Source organism: Scyliorhinus canicula, chromosome 9 (assembly GCF_902713615.1).
Source record: "Scyliorhinus canicula chromosome 9, sScyCan1.1, whole genome shotgun sequence".
In the NCBI taxonomy this organism is placed as follows: domain Eukaryota; kingdom Metazoa; phylum Chordata; class Chondrichthyes; order Carcharhiniformes; family Scyliorhinidae; genus Scyliorhinus; species Scyliorhinus canicula.
This window is the reverse complement of record NC_052154.1, coordinates 319,420-343,435: the sequence shown is the minus strand read 5'-3', so window position 1 is coordinate 343,435 and position 24,016 is coordinate 319,420. Positions and strand designations below refer to the sequence as shown.

At 46.9% G+C, this 24,016-nt stretch overlaps 1 protein-coding gene across 1 annotated transcript in view; it reads left to right on the top strand.

Moving 5' to 3' along the window:
* sntb2 (syntrophin, beta 2) overlaps positions 1-24,016 on the top strand; it is a 62,129-nt gene that overhangs the window by 19,181 nt on the left and 18,932 nt on the right. Inside the window, exons 2-3 of the mRNA XM_038806156.1 lie at positions 10,574-10,778; positions 16,978-17,173. Coding sequence (XP_038662084.1) covers positions 10,574-10,778; positions 16,978-17,173 — 401 coding nt within the window. The remainder of the gene's footprint in view (positions 1-10,573; positions 10,779-16,977; positions 17,174-24,016) is intronic.

Genomic DNA, 24,016 nt, shown 5'->3' with positions numbered 1-24,016 from the left:
TCGCTGCAATTATAGAGCCTTGGTGAGGCCACACCTGGAATATCGTGTGCAGTTTTGGTCTCCTTATCTGAGGAAGGCTGTTCTAGCTATAGAGGGAGTGAAGCAAAGGTTTACCAATCTGAATCCTGGGATGGCGATACTGACGCATGAAGAGAGATTGAATCGGTTAGGATTGTATTCACTGGCGTTCAGAAGAATGGGGAAAAGTGGAATTAGGCTATTGAGTTGGATGATCAGCCATGATTTTAGCCAATGGCGGAGCAGGCTCAAATAGCTGCCTCCTGCTTCTATTTTCGATGTTTGTATGAGTTCCCAGACCTCCCATGGCCACTCCAGGCGACTGATATCTTTGAATGGATTGGAAAACGGTATTTGGTCCTTGTCGACTCGGAGAGTCATCGGGGTTTACAACACAAAGGCCCTTCGGCCCATCGTGTCTGCTGCGGTCAATTACAACCACCTAACTACTCTAATCCCATTTCCCAGCACTTGGCCCATAGCCTTGTCATCACAAGTGCACTTCCAAATACTTCTCATGATGTGAGGGTCTCTGCCTCCACCACCCTTTCTGGGCAGTGAGTTCCAGACTCCTACCACCCTCTGGGTGAAAAGGTTTTTACTCTGGTTGGATCGAAATTGATTACCTGGCAGACATGAACATGGTCATAGACAAGCTGAAGAGACACTTTGCCATACATGGCATCCCTCCAAGGATAATGATGGACGATGCTCGCCGGTTTGGGTTCAAGGACTTTGAACATACTTGGGACTTTGACCCCATTACAAGAAACCCCCTAAACCCTCAATTCAACAGCCTGGCTGAACGGCGGTATGCTCCGACTTGTGAAGGGTGCCCGAAGCCACATAGATTTAGAACATAGAACAGCACAGAACAGGCCCTTCGGCCCTCGATGTTGTGCCGAGCAATGATCACCCTACTCAAGTCAACGTATCCACCCTATACCCGTAACCCAACAACCCCCCCCCGGCGACGGCAAATTGGTGGTCATGCATGGATGTGCCCTCAGTTGTTTTGGACAGCCCTTTCCGGCTTTTCTCCTCTCTCTGCCTCTCTGGTCCTGTTCCCCTGTGTTCTGGGTTTTTTCCCCTCTATTATTCTTTCTCCGCTCCCTCCGCTCTCTACATTTCCTTCTTTGTCTGTTTTCAGGCAAGAGGATTTTGGAAGCCCCCTTCCGATCCTCTGCTGAATTTTATTTTCTCCAATTTTAGGAATTCGGCTACACGGCCTTTGGCGCTTCTGTTCTCCAGCCGAGCAGGGTTCTCTGGCGGGCAATCAGGTAGATATGGGCTAGGGCACCTGCCCCTCTAACCATAAAGAGTTCTGGCTGTTCTGATGCCCCAAAGACTGCCACCCTCATCCCCACAACCTTGGACATGGCCTCGCAAAAGGCAGTTCTGTTCCCAACACTAACTTTAGCTGCAACAGGCTCCACCCTGCGCAAGAGGTGAAGTTTGCCCTGCACAGTGCCTCAATCCAGAGTCTTCTCTCAGAGTCTTCTCTCTTCTCCTCCCCCCCCCCCCCCCCTTCCATGTCTAGTTCTCCCCCCGCCCCCCATTTTTCCCTCGTCTCGTCCACTGGTGACCTTGTTTCCTTCTGTAGTTGTACATGTCGTCGCAGTTACTGTTCCCTGGTTCCCCATGGTTAGAGGTCTGTCCAGCAGGGAGTGTCTTGGTTGTTAGGGGAACGTTGCTGTCTCTGTGCGGAGCGACTTCCTTATTTGCATGTGTCGCAATTCGTTCCCTTTTGGGAGCTGTAGTTTGTCTATCGGTTTTCCCCAAAGTTGCTATCCTGTCGTCTATGTATAGATCCTGACTGACAGTGTCCCCTCGTCCTGTCTCCAGCTTTTGAAGGAGGTGTCCAACATCGCTGGGGCACATTTATGGTTTCTGCAGATGGGGCCATGGCAGACATTGCCACTAGTCCGTAGTGTTGTCTGAGTTGGTTCTACTGTCCGAGCGTGGCCACTACCACTGGAATTTTCGCATACTTGGCTGGGCTGGATGGAGCATGTTCATGGTAGTGGTCGGAGGGATGTCCCTGTGCAGGAGCTTCCTCCATTTAAAAAAAAATAATAATTTAGAGTACCTAATTCTTTTTTCCAATTAAGGGGCAATTTAGCGTGGCCAATCCAGCTACCCTGCACATCTTTGGGTTGTGGGGGTGAGACCCACACAGACACGAGGGTAATGTGCAAACTCCACACGGATAATGACCCAGGACCGGGATCGAACTTGGGTCCTTGGCACCGTGAGGCAGCAGTGCTAGCCATTGTGCCTTCACCTCCATTTTTACCCAGTCTGCTCCTGGGCCTTTGACCCAGCCCCATACTCTCTGTGGCGGCTGACAAGTGGTACAGCTGGAAGTTTGCAAGGGCCACCCACCACATGTTTATGCTTTGTGGGACACTTGCAGATCCTAGGGTTCTTCTCCCTCTGTCTCCCACCCACCCCCACCACCTCCCTCCACCTGCCAAGGAGAGCGGGTGTGCATTCTACTGTACTGCGCTGTAATGTTCTATGTTCTACCTCTGCAGGGTCACTCTTTACCTTCTCCATCAGGTTCTGTTTTTGTGGATCCGTGTCCAGTCGTGGGCTGTTTGTATCCCCACGTACTGAAATCTGGTTTGGACCACCTCCATCCCAATCGGGGCCCCCAAGCCCTCTACCTGCTCCTCCTCCACCCTCGGAAACCTCGGGGGGTTCCGCATATCTCCTATCCACCCTAAGTATCTCTCCTACCAATCTATCCCTCTCTCTCTTCTCTCTGTGAGCCCTGATGGAGATCAGCTCCTCTCTAACCACCGCCTTCAGCGTCTCCCAGATCACACTCACCGAGACCTCCCCATTGTCATTGGCCTCCATATACCTCTGTATACACCCCCGGATCCGCCCACAGACCTCCTCATCCGCCAATAACCACACGTCCAAACGCCACAACGGGCGCTGGCCCCTCTCTTCCCCTAACTCCAGCCCCACCCAGTGCGGGGCGTGTTCCGAAATTGCGATGGCCGAGTACTCCGTCCCCTCTACTCTCTGGATCAGTGCCCTGCTCACCACAAAAACGTCTATCCGTGAATAGGCTTTGTGCACGTGGGAAAAGAAGGAGAACTCCCTCGCCCTTGGATCCGACTTAGCATCCGCTTCATGAACTCTGCATCGCCCCAACTTGGGGCATATACATTCACCAGCACCACCCAGGCCCCCTGCAGCCACTCACCATCACATACCATCTGTTTTATTTCCAACGTCTACAGTAATTTGCTTTCATTTTAGTGAGAAAAATAGGAATGGTTATATTTTGATTTCAGAAAAATGTCAGAATTGCATAGCGGTCAAAAAGTCTTTTTCAGGTTAATAACCTTTCATTTCCTGACCTGACAACATCAAAGAACAAAGAAAAGTACAGCACAGGAACAGGCCCTTCGGCCCTCCAAGCCTGTGCCGACCATGCTGCCCGTCTAAATTAAAATCTTCTACACTTCCTGGGTCTGTATCTCTCTATTCCCATCCTATTCATATATTTGTCAAGATGCCCCTTAAATGCCACTATCGTCCCTGCTTCCACCACCTCCGGCAGCGAGTTCCAGGCACCCACTACCCTCTGTGTAAAAAAAAAAACGTGCCTCGTACATCTCCTCTAAACCTTGCCCTTCGCACCTTAAACCTATGCTCCCTAGTAATTGACCCCTCTACCCTGGGGAAAAACCTCTGACTATCCACTCTGTCTATGCCCCTCATAATTTTGTAGACCTCATCCTTGCACAGCCCAGCTGTAATTGTATCAACCACGGGCTGGTTGGGAGTACAGTGGATCCCAATGTTTTGGGTTCAAGTCCCACTCCAGAACTGATGGGCAAAAATCAAAAGTGACATTCCAGTGCAGGACTGCAGTGTTTATATTTGCCGTCTATCAAATAAGACATTACAAACTGTGGTCTTATCTACCTGCTTGGGTGAATGTAAAGGATCCCACAAAACCATTTTGAAGAAGAGCTGGGGAATTATCACTGTTTAGGCCAATATTTATCCCTTAGCCAATGTCACAAACACACCGGCTGGTTGTGGGAGTTGGTTGCAAATTAATTAAATTACAACAGCGCCGACACTTCACAAAGTGTTTCATTAGTTGTAAAGTACTTTGAAACGTGAGTGGTCATGAAATGCAAGTCTAATTTCTCCCCATCTACCCAATTAAACTTTTTCATAGAATCCCTGCAGTGCAGAAGGAGGCCATTCAGCCCATCGGATCCGTGCCAACCACCTGAAAGACCATCCTGCACAGACCCAATCCCCGCCCTATCCCTGCAATCCCACCAAACCTTAGGGGCAATTTAGCATGACCAATCCAGCTAACCTGCACATCTTTGGACTGTGGACTTGAGTGTCTAATGGATTAGTTGGGGTTACTGGGTTATGGGGATAGGGTGAAGGAGTGGGCTTAAGTAGGGTGCTCTTTCCAAGGGCCAGTGCAGACTCGATAGGCCGAATGGCCTGCTCTGTAGGGATTCCAGGGTTCTAAATTGGGCTTGTTCTCCTTGGAGCAGAGAAGACTACGAGGTGACTTTATTGAGGTGTTCAAAATTATGAATTTTGACAGGGTAAAGAGGATATTCTGTTTCCACTAGTTGATATGTCAGCGACTAGGGGGGGTCACAATTTCAACATGAGACCATAAGACATAGGAACAGAATTAGGCCACTTGGCCCATCGAGTCTGCTCCGCCATTCAATCATGGCTGATATTTTTCTCATCCCCCATTCTCCTGCCTTTTCTCCATAACCCCTGATCCCCTTATTAATCAAGAACCTATCTATCTCTGTCTTAAAGACACTCGGTGATTTGGTCTCCACAGCCTTCTGCGGCAAAGAGTTCTGCAGATTCACCACCCTCTGGCTGAAGAAATTCCTCCTCATCTCTGTTTTAAAGGATTGTCTCTTTAGTCTGAGATTGTGTCCTCTGCTTTTCGTTTTTCATTCAAGTGGAAACATCCTCTCCACGTCCACGCTATCCAGGCCTCGCAGTATCCTGTAAGTTTCAATAAGATCCCCCCGCCCATCATCAAGAGAGCTTGGTGTGAGATGAGGAGCAACTTCATTACATTAGTAAGCTTACGTTAACACTACAATGAAGTTACTGTGAAAAGCCCCTAGTCGCCACATTTCGGCGCCTGTTCGGGTACACAGAGGGAGAATTCGGAATGTCCAAATTACCTAATAGCCATCTTTCGGGACTTGTGGGAGGAAACCGGAGCACCCGGAGGAAACCCACGCACACACGGGGAGACTGCAGACTCTGCAGAAACAGTGACCCAAGCTGGGAATCGAACTTGGGACCCTGGGGCTGTGAAGCAATAGTGCTAACCACTGTGCTACTATGCTGCCCTACGTAGCTCTTTCGGAAACCGCTACAGACATGATGGGCCAAATGGCCTCCTGTGCTGTAGAATTTATGATTCTAGTGGTTTGTCACTGGATTAGTAATCCAGAGATTCGGGGTAATGCTTTGGGAACTCAAGTTTGACTCCCACCACGGCAGATGGTCGAATTTGAATCCAGTAAATATCTGGAATTAAAACGATGACCATGAAATCATCATTGATCACTGTAAAAGCACATCAGGCTCACCAATGTCCTTTTAGCCACAGAAGTCTGCATGTGAACATGCAAAGGCAGAATCAGGTCATTCGGCCCCTCGAGCCTGTTCTATTTGATAAGATCATGCCTGATCTGTTTGTTTCAAGTCCTACATTCACATTTGATTCCCTTGCCTAACAAGAATCTTATCTCCCTCTGCCTTAAAAGTGATCACACTTTCACTGCCACCTGAGGCAGAGAGTTCTAAAGTCAAACAAACCTCAAATAAAGTTTTCCTAATTTCTGTCCTAAAAGGGTAACCCCTCATTTTAAAACTGAGCCCCCCTCGTTCTGGACTCACCTACAAGAGGAAACATCCTTTCTCCATCTACCGTGTCAAGACTTTCAGGATCTTGCCGACTTCAATGAGTTACCCCTCACACTTCTAAATTCTATTGGAAGCAGGCCGAATTTGTCTAACATGTCCTCTAACCCCCCCCCCCCCCCCCCCCCCCCCCCCCCGTACCGCCACCCAACACATTTGCATCTTTCCTTATATAAGGAGACCAAAACTGCTCACACTATTCAAGATGTGGCCTTACCAATGCCCTGTATAACTAAAGCATGAAATCGTTACTTTTATCAGACAAGAAAATGCTGGAAAATCTCATGTCTGGCAGAATCTGTCGGGAGATAAAAGAGCTAACGTTTCGTGTCCAGATGACCCTTTGTCAGAGTCTCTCCCGACAGATGCTCCCAGACCTGCTGAGATTTTCCAGCATTTTCTCTTTTGGTTTCAGATTCCAGCATCCGCAGTAATTTGCTTTTATCCTTACTTTTTTGTTCAATTCCACTTGTAATAAAGGGATGTCTTAATTACATGCTGTACCTGCAGATTAGCTTTTTCTGACTCATGCACTGGAACACCCAGATCCTTCTGCACCTCTGAATTCTGCAGCTGTTCCCTGTTTAAGGAATATTCTGCTTTTTTAATTCTTTCTGCTAAAGTGAACTTGACATTTTACTCCCATCTGCCAGATTTTTGCCTTAAATCCCACCTATGTCCATTTGCAATCTCCTTATCCTCTTCACAACATATTTTTCAACCGATCTGAGTGTCAACTGCAAATCTAGCTACCATTCCTTCACTTCCCTCATCTAAATCATTGATATAAATTGTAAAAAATTGTGGCTCCAGCACAGACCACTCGCCACATCCTGCCAATCAGAAAAAGTCTTATTTATGTACACTGTTTTCTGCAAGAGAGCCAATCTTCTATCCAGGCTGTTATGACACTCTGGGCTTGTAGACGGTCAATTCCAGCCCCATTTGACCTGGAGTCGTAACACATTTGAAATGAACAATTAATTATTTGAAAATATCCAAAGTCTTTGGTTTCCGACTGCCCAATAACCAGGTTTGTAAATTTAAACATTTTTATTAATAACAGTAACTAGAAGTAAATATGCAGCAAATACAACTGGTTAACTATTATCTAATTCCTAATCCCACCTTCTTTCACTTGCCCCACCCTCAACACACGATAGACAAAAACAGAGGACAAAGAGTGATGTAAAGAAAAATTAATACGAAATGTAAAAGGGATAAAAGTCTCTTCCGGTGGGTTTCTTCCAGTTCACTTTTCTTCAGCCTGGACCTTCAGTTGGAGGTTTTTGCTTTCACTCTGAAATAATTTTCACTGTAGATTCACCCTGGTTTCAAAACTTCTGCACATTCAGAAAACAGCAGTAGGCAGCATTTCTGGAGAGAGTCAGCAGCTCTCAGCTCTCCCTTCGTGGGTTCTCTAAAAACTATCGCACACGGGTAGGACCCAATCACTGCCTGTCGCTGGGCAGAATAAAGCCTTTGGTCAATTCATTGGTCTCCAGCCAATCAATCAAACTGAATCCCTCCGATCTCTTGCGTGCCAGAATGAATGTGTCCTGCTGTTCAAAAGCTAAATCTCCAATTGCAGTGCCCTGTTTTGCAACTTTTCAGTTTCTCACTTCCTCAGCTCGACTTAAAAGGTTTATGCCCATTAAACATCCATGGATCAAAATGATGCCAGCAAAGTAAAAGAAATGGGAAATAAGTGCCCAGATATAACCTCCTTAATGATCGATTCGAACACCGATGACAGACCTGAAGCTAACTGCTCAATAGTTTCCTGGGTCTGTCTCTCTCCCTTCTTGAAGAGAGAAGGGGGTGGGTTATATTTGTTACTTTCCGGTCTGATGGAACCTTTCCAGACTCGAGTGAATTTTGGAAAATCAGTACCAATGCATTTACTTCCTCATTTAAATTATCTACTGTTATCTCTCTGTTCTCACTGGAGGAACAACACTCCCTTTACGGACTAGTTTCCTTTTAAATACGTGTAGAAACTTGCTATCCATTTTTATATTTCTAGCTTCCTCTCACTAACTTCTTTCTGATTAACCTTTTAGCCATTCTCTGCCATTAATCTTCTGACCCACCACTCATCTTTGCAGTTGTATGATTTTATTTCCTTAACTACTTTAATTAACTCATGATGGTGAGTTCTCCCCTTAGAATTTTTCTTTATGGTAATACATACTTCTGAGTATTCTAAACTATCCCCATAAATGTCTGCCACTGCGTCTCTATTGATTTATCCCTTGGCCTAAATGTAACTAATCTTTATTGTCACAAGTAGGCTGGCATTAACACTACAATGAAGTTACTGTGAAAAGTCCCTAGTCGCCACATTCCGTCGCCTGCTCGGCTACACGGAGGGAGAATTCGGAATTCTTTAGTGTCCAAATTTATTAGTAATCCCAGTTTCATGCCCACAGAATTGCTCTGAGACTCTGTATTACTAGTCCAGTGACAATATCACCATGACACCTCAACCTCACGTAATGAAGACTGGTGCTCCAGAACGTGTTGCTCCACTAGACAAGCTGTTGAAGTACAGCTATAGCGCTAACATCTACATGGCAATGTGTAAAATTGTCCTGTACACAATCAGGACAAATGCAGATTTGCCAATCACTGCTCCATCAGTCTGCTCTCGCTTATGAATAAAATGATGGTTATCAACAGTGCGCTTACTCAGCAATAATCTTCTCAGAGGCTCAGTTTGGGTTCCCCGAAGGTCGTTCAGCTCCTGGCCTCATTGCAGCCTTGGTTCAAACATGGACTTCGAGCTGAAACTAAGAGATGAGTTGAAAATATTGCCTTTGACATCAAGGCAGCATTTGATCGAATGTGGCATTAAGGAGCCTGAGCAGAGCTCGAGTGCACTCCCTCCCTCTCCTGCCCTGTCCCACGTGGCACTCTGCCCCCACCTACGCGTTTCGAATCGAGAGCTATGAACCACAGTTGGAGATTAAGGGGTCTCCAATTTAATTTGGAGGAGGAATTTCTTTTGCGTAAATGGATCTTTAGAATTTGTCCTTTCAGAAAGCTGAGGACTGGGTCATTGAATATGCTTAAGACTGAGCAACAAGTTTTTGATTCATAAGTGAATTTAGGATTATGGGGACTAGGTAAGAAAGTGGAGTTGAGGCCAAGAGCAGTTCAGCCATTGACTGGTAAAGCAGGCTCATATGGCCAATTGTCAGGATCCCCAGATTTATTTCAATTCCCATGCCCATTATTTTTCCAGGGAGGAGGCAGAAAATGTTAACATAAAGATTGGATTCAGTGTTGGGTATCGGGAGGTCAATGGATGCAAGGTGAATTATGCAAACTGTACGTGACAGGGAGAGTCAGTGCTGACATCGAGTGGTAGGGCTGAATGGCTTATTTGTGTTGAAACATCAAACAATTTAATCTTCTCCCAAATTATTTATGGTACAGTAGTATCTGAAAACTGAGCCTCTGTCTGAACATTCTAAATGAGTATGTCCCACAGAAATTTCTAATTGAAGACTGAATGTATATTTGAGACCATCCTGTAATTAGTCACATCCTGTTTAAGTGCATTCCTGAGATCTGGGTGGTCCCTCAGGATAGTCCCTGCGGTTATTAGTGGCATCTCCGAGCTCTCAGTTCTAACTAGGGTATTTAATTCGCCAGAATGGATTTGAAAAACTGAGCATATGTTTCCTGTGCCGTCTGAGAATAGATGTTCCTGGCTTGTTTTTGTGAGACTGAATTAGATAAATGCCAAGTAACTTAGCGTAACTATCTTGGCCAGAGACAAATCCCAGCAGCTGTTTAGATAGCAGCTTGTGGTGGTGTGGTTTAGAGGTATTAGCAGCTTCGCTTACTCATCCTGTTTGATTTGCATCATTGCAATTGTTCGGCCTTGTAACTGAGGCTTGTTTCAGTTAATTTGTCTGACCTAAAATGCAAATTCCTCTCAGGATCCCCCCCTTCTGCAATGCTGGCTGCCTTATTTTGCATTTCATTGTTCTCGAAATATTAAATGGGATGTGGGCATCGCTGGATGGGCCAGTATTTATTGTCTGCCACTTAATTGCCCTTGAACTGAATGGTATTAGCGAACCAGATGGGTTTTTACAACAATCGACAATGGTTTCATGGTCATCATGAGACTTTTATCCAGATTTTTATCGAATTCAAATTTGACCATCTGTCCTGGTGGGATTCGAACCCGGGTCCCCAGAGCAGGGTCTCGATTACCAGTCCAGTGACAATACCACTAGGCCACCTGTGCTGGAGGTGAGGGGGATGATGGAGAAATCTGTCAGAGAAAGGAAAGATTCAGACTTGGTCTTTACTGTTTCATAGCTTAAATACGCAATGTACAGATCCCTCCCTGACTTGTATCCTGTCCTAGCTGATCAATGTTGACTAGTTTTAAAGCCATATTGGTTAATTATGCTAGGGAAATAGGGCTAGCCAATAACTGCAGTGTAAACCTCCATAGGAAGTATAGCTTACAATTGTTCATATGCCCACTTGTACAGTGTTTAGTTTGCCAGAATTGAGCAATAGAATGAGTTGAACGGTTGCCTCTTCTTGACCTGTGACCTTTCCTTTACAGTCACTTACATCCAGGAAGTGACACCATACTTGAAGAAGCCCTCATTAATAGCAGACCTGGCATGGGACAGTCTGCTTCCTCCATCTCCACATCCAGCAACTGCTGCCTCCAGTTCTCCAAGTCACAGTGCCAAAGACAGCAAGACGTTTCCACTGAAGATGTGCTATATCACGAGGAATCTGAGTATGCCTGATCCAGACAGCAGGTGGAATGCTTAATTCAGTAAATGGTCAAAAATGTCAGTTTTAATCGGGCTAATTAGTTTAAATGAGAATCCATTCTGTTTAGTCTCTTATGATGTGCCCCACACCCCTCGCCACAGCACCGAGGTACCCCTCGCCGCAGCACGGGGGCAGCCCTCGCCGCAGCACGGGGGGCAGCCCTCGCCGCAGCACGGGGGGCAGCCCTCGCCGCAGCACGGGGGGCAGCCCTCGCCGCAGCACGGGGGGCAGCCCTCGCCGCAGCACGGGGGGCAGCCCTCGCCGCAGCACGGGGGCAGCCCTCGCCGCAGCACGGGGGGCAGCCCTCGCCGCAGCACGGGGGGCAGCCCTCGCCGCAGCACGGGGGGCAGCCCTCGCCGCAGCACGGGGGCAGCCCTCGCCGCAGCACGGGGGGCAGCCCTCGCCGCAGCACGGGGGGCAGCCCTCGCCGCAGCACGGGGGCATCCCTCGCCGCAGCACGGGGGCACCCCTCGCCGCAGCACGGGGGCACCCCTCGCCGCAGCACGGGGGCAGCCCTCGCCGCAGCACGGGGGGCACCCCTCGCCGCAGCACGGGGGCAGCCCTCGCCGCAGCACGGGGGCAGCCCTCGCCGCAGCACGGGGGCACCCCTCGCCGCAGCACGGGGGCACCCCTCGCCGCAGCACGGGGGGCAGCCCTCGCCGCAGCACGGGGGGCAGCCCTCGCCGCAGCACGGGGGGCAGCCCTCGCCGCAGCACGGGGGGCAGCCCTCGCCGCAGCACGGGGGCACCCCTCCTGTTACTGTTCAAAAATGACAAGGAGATAAAAGACAGAACTACAGGGCAATTAGCCTTGCCTCAGTTATCCGGAAAATGCTGCAATCTATTGTTTACCTTGTCAAAACCCCTCTTATTCAATCATATTGCCCTCAGCCTCCTCTGCTCTAAAGAAAACAGTCCCAACCTATCCAGTATCTCCTTAAAGTTTAGCTACTCCATCCAAGGGAACAAACTGGTGAATCTCCTCTGTACCCCCTCCACTGCAATCACTTCCTTCCCGTGGTAAGGTGGCCAGAACTGCAGGCAGTACTCCAGCTGTGGCCTAACCAACGTTCTGTACAGTTCCAGCATAACCTCCTTGCTCTTATATTCTACGCCACGACTGATAACGGCAAGTGTCCCATATGCCTTAACTACCCTATTCACTTGCTCTGCCACCTTCTGGGATCTGTGAACAAATACCCCAAAATCCACCTGTTCCTCTGAGCTTACTGTGTCCTGCCATTCATTATATGCCCCTTGTCCTGTTTCTTCTTCCAAAGCACATTACCTCACATTTATCACAGTTAAATACCATCTGCCACTGCTCTGCCCATCTGACAAACCCATCCAAATCTTCCTGTAACCTACCACCCTCTTCTTCACTTTAACCACCCTACCAATCTTGATGTCACCTGCAAACACAATTATCATTCCCCCAAGGTTCTCGTCTATATCATATATATAAAATATATGTGTATATATAACAAACAAGGGACCCAGCACTGATCCCTGAGGTACACCACCTGGATGAGCACTTATCGCATCATAACATTCAAGGCTGCCAATGGGATTAGGTAGGTAGGTCAGGTGTTTTTCATGTGTTGGATGCGCCAAAGGACCTCTTCACTATTATTCTGTGATTCACTTTTCTTGAAAAGTGGAACAACATTAGCTGTTTTGCCGGAGAGGAATTAAATACATGCGTCAGAGCCCCTGCAATTTCCTGCCTTACCTCCCACAGCAGCCTGGGATGCAATTCATCCGGGCCTGGGGATTTGTCAATTTTTAAGTGTCAAAGCCTCCAATTGCACCTCACTTCCTTTGTCAAACTGCTCAAGGTCCTCACAGTCCCATTTCCTTAATTCTGTACGTATTCCCTACTCCTGAGCGAAGATCGATGAGAACTTAATAGCCTGGCAGTGTCCTGCGGCTTCACACACAGATTGACTCCTTGGCCTCTAATGGACCCTACTTGTTCCCTGGTTAACCTCTTCCCCTTGAAGTATTTCTAGAATATCTTGGGGTTCTCCCTAATCTTATTTGCAGGTCCTTTTATATGCCCCCTTTTTGCTCTTCCAATTGCTTTTTTTCAGTTCCCTCCTACACTTCCTATATTCCTCTGGGGCTGCAGTTGAATTTCTCCCTTTGGACTTGCTAAAAGCCTTTCTTTTTCTCCTTATCCAATCCTAGATTGTCCTAGACTCATTGCTCCTACATTTTCCCCTGTAGGGAACACGTCATAGAGTCAGAAGGAGGCCATTCGGCCCATCGAGTCTGCACTAGCTCTTGGAAAGAGCACCCTACTTAAGCTCCCATGCAACCCAATCTAACCTAATGGCAATTTAGCATGGCCAATCCACCTAGCCTGCACATCTTTGGACTGGGAGGAAACCGGAGCACCCGGAGGAAACCCACGCAGACAGGTGGAGAACGTGCAAACTCCGCACAGATAGTGACCCAAGCGGGAATCGAACCTGGGACCCTGACACTGTGAAGCCATGGTGCTAACCACTATGCTAGAGATTTACAGCATGGAAACAGGCTCTTCAGCCCAACCTGTCTATGCTGCCCAGTATTTACCACTAAGCTAGTCCCAATTGCCCATATTTGGCCCATATCACTCTATACCCATCTTACCCATATAACTGTCTAAATGCTTTTTAAAAGACAAAATTGTACCCGCCTCTACTACTGCCTCTGGCACTTGTTCCAGACACTCACCACCCTCTGTGTGGAAAGAATTGCCCCTCTGGACCCTTTTATGTATCTCCCCTCTCACCTTAAACCTATGCCCTCTAGATGGGCGGTACAGTAGCACAGTGGTTAAATCTGTTGCTTCACAGCACCAGGGTCCCAGGTTCGATTCCCAGCTTGGGTCACTGTCTGTGCGGCGTCTGCACATTCTCCCTGTGTCCGTATGGGTTTCCTCCCACAGGTCCCAAAAGACACGCTGATACGTAATTTCTCTCTCCGTGTACCTGAACAGGTGCCGGAATGTGGCGACGAGGGGCTTTTCACGGTGGCTTCATTGCAGTGTTAATGTAAGCCTACTTGTGACTATAAAGATTATTATTATTAGTTTTAGACTCCTCTACCTTTGGGAAAAGATGTTGACTATCTACCTTATCTAAGCCGTCACTATTTTATAGACCTCTATAAGATCACGCCAAACCTTCTGTGCTCCAGGGAAAAAATTCCCAGCCTGCCCTTATAACTCAAACTATCAAGTCCCGGTAGCATCCTCGCCAATATCTTCACTCTTTATAGTTTAATAACATCCTTCCTATAATAGGGTGACCAGAAGTGTGCACAGTATTCCAAGTGTGGCCTTACATAGTCCTGTACAACTTCAGCAAGACGTCCCAACTCCTGTTTTCAATATTCTGACCAATGAAACAAAGCATGCCGAATGCCGCCTTCCACCCTGTCCACCTGCCACTCCACCTTCAAGGAGCTATGAACCTGTACTCCTAGATCTCTTTCTTCTTTAACTCTCCCCAACTCCCTACCATTAACTGAGTAGGTCCTGCCCCGATTTGATCTACCAAAATGCATCACTTCACGTTTATCCAAATTAATCTCCATCTGCCATTCATCGGCCCACTGGCCCAATTGATCAAGATCCTGCTGCAATTAGGGCAGCACGGTAGCATGGTGGTTAGCATAAATGCTTCACAGCTCCAGGGTCCCAGGTTCAGTTCCCGGCTGGGTCACTGTCTGTGCGGAGTCTGCACGTCCTCCCCGTGTGTGCGTGGGTTTCCTCCGGGTGCTCCGGTTTCCTCCCACAGTCCAAAGATGTGCGGGTTAGGTGGATTGGCCATGCTAAATTGCCCGTAGTGTCCTAAAAGTAAGGTTGGGGGGGGGGGGGGGGGGGGGTTGTTGGGTTACGGGTATAGGGTGGATACGTGGGTTTGAGTAGGGTGATCATTGTTCGGCACAACATCGAGGGCCGAAGGGCCTGTTCTGTGCTGTACTGTTCTATGTTCTAATCCTAGATAACCTTCTTCACTGTCCACTATGCCACCAATCTTGGTGTCATCTGCAAACTTACTAACCAGGCCTCCTAAATTCTCAACCAAATCATTAACAAATAACAGTGAACCCAGCACCGATCCCTGAGGCACACCGCTGGTCACAGGCCTCCAGTTTGAAAAACAACCGTCTACAACCATCCTTTGTCTTCTGTTGTCAAGCCAATTTTGTATCTAATTGGGTACCTCATCCTGAATCCCGTGAGATTTAACCTTATGCAACAACCTACATTTTCGTGATAGCGACCACAGCACGGCACGGTTCAAATTTGTTATGGACAGGGAAAAAGGTGACCTGCAAAAGGCGGTTTTGGATTGGGGCAAGGCAGATTTTACTAAAATGAGGCAGGATCTGGACAAAGTTGAATAGAAACAGCTTCTAGCGGGAATATTTACAGCGGAGCATTGGAGGGCATTCAAAAAGGATATGGGGAGAGTACAGGTCCAACAGAAGGGCTGCAGGAAAAAGTCTGGGAACTACAGTCCAGTGAGCCGAACGTCTGTGGTGGGTGAGTTGTTAGAAGGTATTCTGAGAGACAGGATCTGCAGGCATTTAGAGAGGTACGGACTGATTAGGGGCAGTCAGCATGGCTTTGTGAGTGGAAAATCATGTCTCATGAATTTGATTGCGTTTATTGATGGGGCAACCAAGAACGTAGATGAGGGATGTCTAGTCGATGTTGTCTACATGGACTTTAACAAGGCCTTTGACAAGATACTCCATGTATTTTGAATGCCCTCCACTGCTCCGCTGTAAATATTCCCTCTAGAAGCTGTTTCTATTCAACTTTGTCCAGATCCTGCCTCATTTTAGTAAAATCTGCCTTGCCCCAATCCAAAACCGTCTTTTGCAGGTCACCTTTTTCTCTGTCCATAACAAATTTGAACCGTGCCGTGCTGTGGTTGCTATCATGAAAATGTTCCTCCACTGCCACTTTGAACACTTTTAAAGTTTTGTTCCGCAGCGCAGAACCAGATCCATCTCTTGTCGGGCCTACTTCATATTGATACAAAAAGCTCCCCTGAATATTATTGATGAAGTGAATGAGCAAAATTGTGGTAACCAATTGGATTTCATAGAATCCCTACAGTGCAGGAGGCCATTCAGCCCATTGAATCTGCACTGACCCTTCAAATAAGCACTCTACCCATGCTCACTTTCTCTCTCTCTCTGGAAACAATGGAGTCCAAAACAGTCTTTGGGTTAGGGGTTCTAGGTATGCAGATCATTAAAATGTGTTGAACGGGTACAGAAAGTAATCAAAAGGTTAATGGAATGCTAGGTTTAAAATCTGGAGGACTAGAAAGGGATTTAAGTCATGCTTCAAAGCTCTAGTTAGAACATACCTGGATTACTGTGGGCACTACACCGTGGGAAGGATATATTGACTGTGGAAGGATTGCAGTTTGGTTTATCTAAAATGATACTTTGACTACAAGGGTTACATTAGAAGAAAAGTTAACCCAGAGTAGGTTTTCTAATTTAAAGTACTGAATTCTTTTTTTTCCAATCAAGAGGTGATTTAGTGTGTCCAATTACCTAACCTGCACATTGTTTTGGGTTGTTGGGGTGAGACCCACGCAGACACGGGGAGAATGTGCAAACTCGACAGTGACCCAGGGCCAGGATCGAACCCGGGTCCTCAGCGCTGTGAGGCAGCAGTGCTAACCACTGTGCCACCATGCCACTCCTGGAGTTTTGAAGGTTAGGGGTGATTTGATCTTCAATTTCAGGATATTAAGAGGAACAGGCAGGATAAATGAAGGGAAACTATCTTCACTGGTTGGGGAGTCTGGGACTAGGGGGCGTAACTTAAAAATTGGAGCCATACCTTTCGAGTGAAATTAGGAAACCCCTTTTCACACAATCTTGCCTAAATGAGAAATTATGCTCAATCAGTTACTTTTAACTTTGAGATTGGTTCACAAAATCACATCAAAGTTAAATCATTGAGGATATAAGGAGCAAGGTGGGTAAAGGGAGCCATTAGATGTAGTTTATTTGGATTTCCAACAAACATTTGATAAGATAACACTGACGTACCCTTCACTCTTCTGCTCACACCTCATGTATATTTTAACTGTTTTTTGTTCACAAAGACAGGTAACTGTCTCTTGGTGCTGATCCTCTGTTTGTCTACTTGTTTGTGCAGGTTATTTGAACTGCACTCCCCTGATGGCAAGCATGTACTCATTTTGCGGAGCAAGGATTCTGCTGCAGCACATACCTGGTTCACGGCAATCCACACAAGTATTACAGCACTGATTCCTCAGGCACTGTCAGAGTTGAATGGGATGCTTGGTCTCAGTGGCAGGGCCATTCAACACCTCAGCTGGCTTGCAGAGCAGGTAGAGAATTTTCACTCAACTTGAAAATGAAAATCGCTTATTGTCACGAGTAGGCTTCAATGAAGTTACTGTGAAAAGCCCCTAGTCGCCACATTGCCCTTAGAGTCCAAAATTGCACTTAATGTTGGGTGGGGTTACTGGGTTATGGGGATAGGGTGGAGTTGTTGACCTTGGATAGGGTGCTCTTTCCAAGAGCCGGTGCAGACTCGATGGGCTGAATGGCCTCCTGCACTGTAAATTCTATGATTCTATGATTCCGGCGCCTGTCCGGGGAGGCTGTTACGGGAATCGAACCGTGCTGCTGGCCTGCTTGGTCTGCTTTAAAAGCCAGCGATTTAGCTGAGTGAGCTAAACCAGCACCTTTTGTTAGTTATTAACTTCTGAAGGCAAGATAGGTTGAAGTTTAGGTAGCTGTATCTTTGTTATAATTCTGTTTAGTAATCTGTATAATTATTCCAGTTACCTAGTAGGCTGAATCTAGTCACTTTGTTGTAGTTTGACTCGGGATTACCTGATGTACCAACTCCGAGTTATACTGGTAAATGCATAATTCTGGAAGGAGGCCATGTTTGGCAGTGGGAAGGCGGAGGTGACACTGGAGACATAGAAGGAGCAGGACAGGAGGAGGCCATTTCAGCCAATGTCTCCTGCCAGCTCTTTGCAAGGGCAACTCCCCTAGTCCCACTTTCTTGCTCCTCCCTCATAATCTTGCAAATGTTTACTTTTTAGATAATTATCCAGTAACCTTTTATAAGTTATTAAATCAGCCTCCACCACACTCGGGCACTACATTTCAGATTCTAACGACTTGCTGTGTTAAAAGAAATTCCTCTCGTCGCCTTTGATCTTTACTGTGGGGGGCTGTAGAAACTGGGCTGTTGAGTATGTTCAAGGGAACAAAATAGAGGGTTATGGAGCTACGGTGGGAAAATAGAGTTGAGGATTATTATTTCAGATCAGTCATGATCTCATTGAATAGTGGAACAGCTTCAATGGGCCAAATGGCCTACTTCTTCTATGGGTGCGATTTTCCGGCCTCGTTGTGCTTTCGCTCAAGTGAAACTAGGCTGGTGAGTAGCGGAAGAGACCAAAAACAAGATCTGCGCCAGGCGCCAAACAGTTTGCGATGCAACTGGCCCGTTCCCATAGACAAGATCGGGATCTCCCCTCAGTGAGGCAAGAAACCAATTATCACCACTTAAGCCCCATTTCCATACAATTAATGGGAGGCACCCCATTTCCTTTTTCTTTATAAATTTAGAGTGCCCAATTCATTTTTTCCAATTAAGGGGCAATTTAGCGTGGCCAATCCACCTAGCCTGCACATTTTTGGGTTGTGGGGGTGAAACCCATGCAAACACGGGGAGAATGTGCAAACCCCACACGGACAGTGACCCAGAGCCGGGATCGAACCTGGGACCTCGGCGCCGTGTGACAGCAGGGCTAACCCACTGCGCCACCGTGCCGCCCCTGGGCACCCCATATCCAACGGCCTCCCGTCATTCAGCGGCCTCTCCAGCATCTGAGGTGGAGGCTGCCAGCTGCCTAACTCGTCCTGTGGCCTTCAATGCCTCTGACGGGCATCCTCTGGGGCAGTGGGGTGCTGGCTCACTTGGCAGCAGCACATGCATAGCCTTGCCGCCCTGTCCCGCGTGCTGACCTTGAGATGCAGCCTCATTAGAGGGGTGGAACTCTGGGAAGCTGGTGGCCATTATCGCCACTCCATGAGATGGGCCCGGGTTGGCACTCGGCACCCCCTCCTTCCGGTCAGTGCCCATAGGGCCCTGGGGTTCAGCTTGGGACGGAGGAACAGCTGGTTCGAGCCCGGCTGCTCCTGCATCATCTGGCTCTGCCAATCTGCCATTTCCCCATGGTCCGCACCATTGTGGTGACACCCTCTGCGATTCTCCTCCGTGATTGGGACATGCTCTGCAGCGCCTCATCCATACCCACCTGTGTCTGAGACAAGCTCCGCAGTGTCTCGGCCGTGCCCATCTGAGAGCAGAACATGGAATCTCAAGTTCAGCCTAGTTCATTATACACACCAAATCCAGAATTGCCTGTTCCCTAGTGGATCTTTCACAAACTGTTCTAAAAAGAACACCTCTTAGACATTCCACAAATTCCTTGTCTTGGGGTTCTGATTTTCCCAGTCCACCTGCATATTGAAGTCCCCCACGATTATTATAATATTGTCTTTCTTATGTGCCTATTCTATCTTTATTTTCTGCCCCACACCCTGACTACTGCTGGAGGGCCTGTACATAACTCCCATCACGGTCTTTTTTCCTCAACTATACCCACACAGATTCTACACCTTCCGACCTTATATCGCTTCTTGCTATCAATTTAAGTTCACTTCTAACTAACAATGCAACCCTCCCCACCTGCCTGTCCTTTCGATGAGACACATATCCTTCGATATTTAAATCCCAGCCCTGATCCCTTTGCAGCCACGTCTCTGTGATACCCACAACATCGTAGCCGCCAATTTCAATGTGCGCAACAAGCTCATTAACCTTGTTTTGCATACTGCGGCATTTAGGTACAACACCCTCAGTCCTACATTGACCGCCCCGCCTTCTAACACTTGTTCCCTTTTTTGCTCTGCCTGAAGTTAGATTCTTGCCCCTTTCTATAATCTCTTCTAGTACGTGTTCTGCAAACTTTACTAACCTCTCCTGAGCCCCTGGAATCAATCTGGTGACGCTCCTCTGAACTGCCTCCAATGCCATCACATCCTTCCTCAAATAAGGAGACCAAAACTGGACACAATACTCCAGATGTGGTCTCACCAACACCCTATACAATTGCAACATCACTTCTCTACTTTTATACTCCAGCCCTTTTGCAATAAACGCTAAAATTCCATTTGCCTTTTTTTATTACATGCTGTACCTGCATGCCGACTTTGCAATTAATGAACAAAGACACCCAGATCCCTCTGCCCAGATGCATTTTGATAATTTATCTTTATATTTTTTTGGCCAAAATGGATCACCTCACACTTATCCACATTAAACGGCATCTGTCAAATTTTGGCCCAAACTCCTAGCCTATCTATAACCGTGTGTAAACTCTATCTTCTCTTCACTGTCTGCTCTTCGACCTACTTTGGTCTCGTGCGCAAATTTTGCAATGTTATACTCTGTTTCTGCTGGCAGATCATTTATATAGATTGTAAACAGTTGAGGTCTAAGGATTCACCCCTGCGGCACCCCACTACTAACAGTTGCCAGCCAGAGACTGACCCATTTAGCCCAATCCTCGGCTTTCTGTCAGTCAGCCAACCCTCAATCCAATCGAGTACTCTATCCCCAATCCCCTGCAATCTCAACTTCTGGATCAGTCTTCTATTCAGCACCTTGTCAAACGCCTTCTGGAAGTCTAGATATACCACATCCACATGTTCCCCATTATCCACCTTGCTGGTTACGTCCTCAAAGAACTCAAGCAAGTTTGGCAAGCATGACTTACCCTTCCTAAAACCATGCTGACATTGGTGGATTGAGCTTTATCTTGTGTTTTGCCCAGAATTGGAAACAATATTCCAAATGAGATTAAACAAACTGCCCTGACTCTTGGTCCTTACGAACATACGAATTCGGAGCAGCAGTCGGTCCCTCGAGCATTTCAGATCTAATTTCAACATCAACTTCACATTCCTTCCTACCCCGATAACGTATGCTTATCAAGAATAATAATAATCTTTATTGTGACAAGTAAGCTTACATTAACACTGCAATGAAGCCACTGTGAAAATCTCCTACGTCTATCTACTTCTGCCTTCAAGATATTCAATGACTCTGCCTCAACTACCTTTTCAGGAAGCGAATTTCAAAATCTCTCAACCCTCAGAAATGTTTTTTCCTTTTCTCCACTAAATGGGTGGCCCTTTATTTTTAAGCAGTGGACCCTAGTTCCAGATTCTCTCTCAAGAGGAAACATATTTTCCCTATTCACCCTATCAAGTCCCCTCAGCATCTTGTATGTTTCAATCAAGTTGCCTCTTACTCTTCTAAACTCCAGCAGATATAAGGCTAGTCTGTCCAACCTGTCCTCATAAAACAATCCATCCATTCCAGGTATTAGTCTAGTAAACCTCTGAACTGCTGCCAATGCATTTTCATCTTTACTTAATTCACAAGACCTATGCTGCACACAATACTCCAGATGTGGTCTCTCTAGTGCACTATACCAATGAAGCAAAACATCCTTGCTCTTGCATTCAATTCCATCGCAAACAATAACATTCTATTAGCTTTACTAATTACATGTTGCACCTGCAAACTGATAATGCAATGCCTCCTCCTCTTTTTACCCCACCCCTTCCCCCATCTCGCCTAAAGATTCTATATCCTGGGATCTTGAGCTGCCAATCCTGCCCCTCCCTCAACAACGTCTCCGTGATGGCTACTACCTGCAACAGTAGTGAACTCGCCAACATAGAGGGCATTTAAAAGTTTATTGGATTAGCATATGGATGATAAGGGCATAGTGTAGGTTAGATGGCCGTTAGTTTTTCCCATGTCGGTGCAACATCGAGGGCCGAAGGGCCTGTACTGCGCTGTATCGTTCTATGTTCACAAATGTGAGGTTATCCCATTTTGGTAGGAATAACAGCAAACGGGATTATTATTTAAACGATAAAATATTAAAGCATGTTGCTGTGCAGAGAGACTTGGGTGTGCTAGTGCACGAGTCACAGAAGGTTGGTTTACGGGTGCAACAGGTGATTAAGAAGGCAAATGGAATTTTGTCCTTCATTGCTAGAGGGATGGAGTTTAAGACTAGGGAGGTTATGTTGCAATTGTATAAGGTGTTAGTGAGGCCACACCTGGAGTATTGTGTTCAGTTTTGGTCTCCTTACTTGAGAAAGGACGTACTGGCGCTGGAGGGTGTGCAGAGGAGATTCACTAGGTTAATCCCAGAGCTGAAGGGGTTGGATTATGAGGAGAGGTTGAGTAGACTGGGACTGTACTCATTGGAATTTAGAAGGCTGAGGGGGGATCTTATAGAAACATTTAAAATTATGAAGGGAATAGATAGGATAGATGCGGGTAGGTTGTTTCCACTGGCGGGTGAAAGCAGAACTAGGGGACATAGCCTCAAAATAAGGGGAAGTAGATTTAGGACTGAGTTTAGGAGGAACTTCTTCACCCAAAGGGTTGTGAACCTATGGAATTCCTTGCCCAGTGAAGCAGTTGAGGCTCCTTCATTACATGTTTTTAAGGTAAAGATAGATAGTTTTTTGAAGAATAAAGGGATTAAGGGTTATGGTGTTCGGGCCGGAAAGTGGAGCTGAGTCCACAAAAGATCAGCCATGATCTCATTGAATGGCGGAGCAGGCTCGAGGGGCCAGATGGCCTACTCCTGCTCCTAGTTCTTATGTTCTATATTGCAATTCCACGTGTCCAACCTCATCCTTAACTCAACCATTTTACCTGTAATACTGCTGATATTAAAGCAGACACCATCCAGCCTTGCCTTACTCCCATGAAATTTAATACAGCTGTATTCCCTCTGACCTGATTGCTTTACAGTATTATGCTGTTCCCTATTCTGCTAACAGTCTGTGTCCCCTGCCAAATTAGTTTAAACTCCTCCCAACAGCACTAGCAAACCCACTCGCAAGGATGTTTGTCCCGCTTGTACAGGTCCCACCTCCCACTGAAACGGTCCCAGAGATCCAGAAATGTAAAACTCTCCCTCCTGTACCAACTCTTAAACCACTCATTCATCTGTGCTCTTCTCCTATTTCGGTACTCGCTAGCACGTGGCACCGGGAATAATCCAGAGATTACAAACCGAAAGGTCCTGCTGGTTAGTCTACTGCCTACACATAAACATACACATAAAATAGGAACAGGAGGAGGCCATTTGGCCTTCGATCTTGCTCCACCGTTCATTATGATCCCGGCTGATCATCAAATTCAATACCCTGATCAGGCCCCCCCAATCTCCCTTGATCCTTTTAGCCCCAAGAGCTGTATCTAATTCCTTCTTGAAAACAGGAAATTGCAGACCGGTTAACCTAGCATCAGCAGGAGGCAATTATAAAGATAGTGTATATCATAAAGGATACAATTACAGTACACTTCAAAAATATCAATGGGATTAGACAAAGTCAACATGGTTTTAGGAAAGGGACATCATGGTAGACAAACCTACTGGAACCATTGACAGCGTATTAGAATAGATAACGGTGAACCAATGGATTAGGCTTGGGTTTTCTGAAGCTTCTGATAAAGTCCCACATAAGAGGCTAGTATGCAAAATTAAAACTCATTTGATTTGGGGTAATATATTGGCATGGGTTGAGAATGGTTAGCAGCCAGGATACAGCAGAATCAATGGGTAGTGAATGGGGTTTGGGCCCCAGCTATTCACAACATACATCAATGGTTTGGACAAGTGAACCAAAGGTAATATTTCCAAGTTTGCTGATGATATGAGACTTGGTGCGAATGTGAGTGGTGAGAAGGATTTTAAGAGGTTTCAAGGTGATTTATGCAAATTGAGTGAGTGGGGGAAATATCTGGCAAATGCCGTATAATGTGGTTAACAGCACAGAATGTCAGAATATTGTTTAAACGGTGATAGTTTGGGAAACGGACACTGCTGTCCTGAATCCCTCCACTGCTAAAATGAACCCTCGTATACAAACCATTGCATGTCGGGGTGGGGGGGGCGTCCCGGTGTCGAGGGGGGTCCCGGTGTCGAGTTGAGTTCAGGGGGGGGTCTCGAGGGTGGTGGGCTGTCCCGGTTTGGGGGGGGGGGGGGGGTCCCGGTGTCGAGGAGGGTCCTGGTGTCGGGTGGAGTTCTGGATCTGATGCTTCTGCA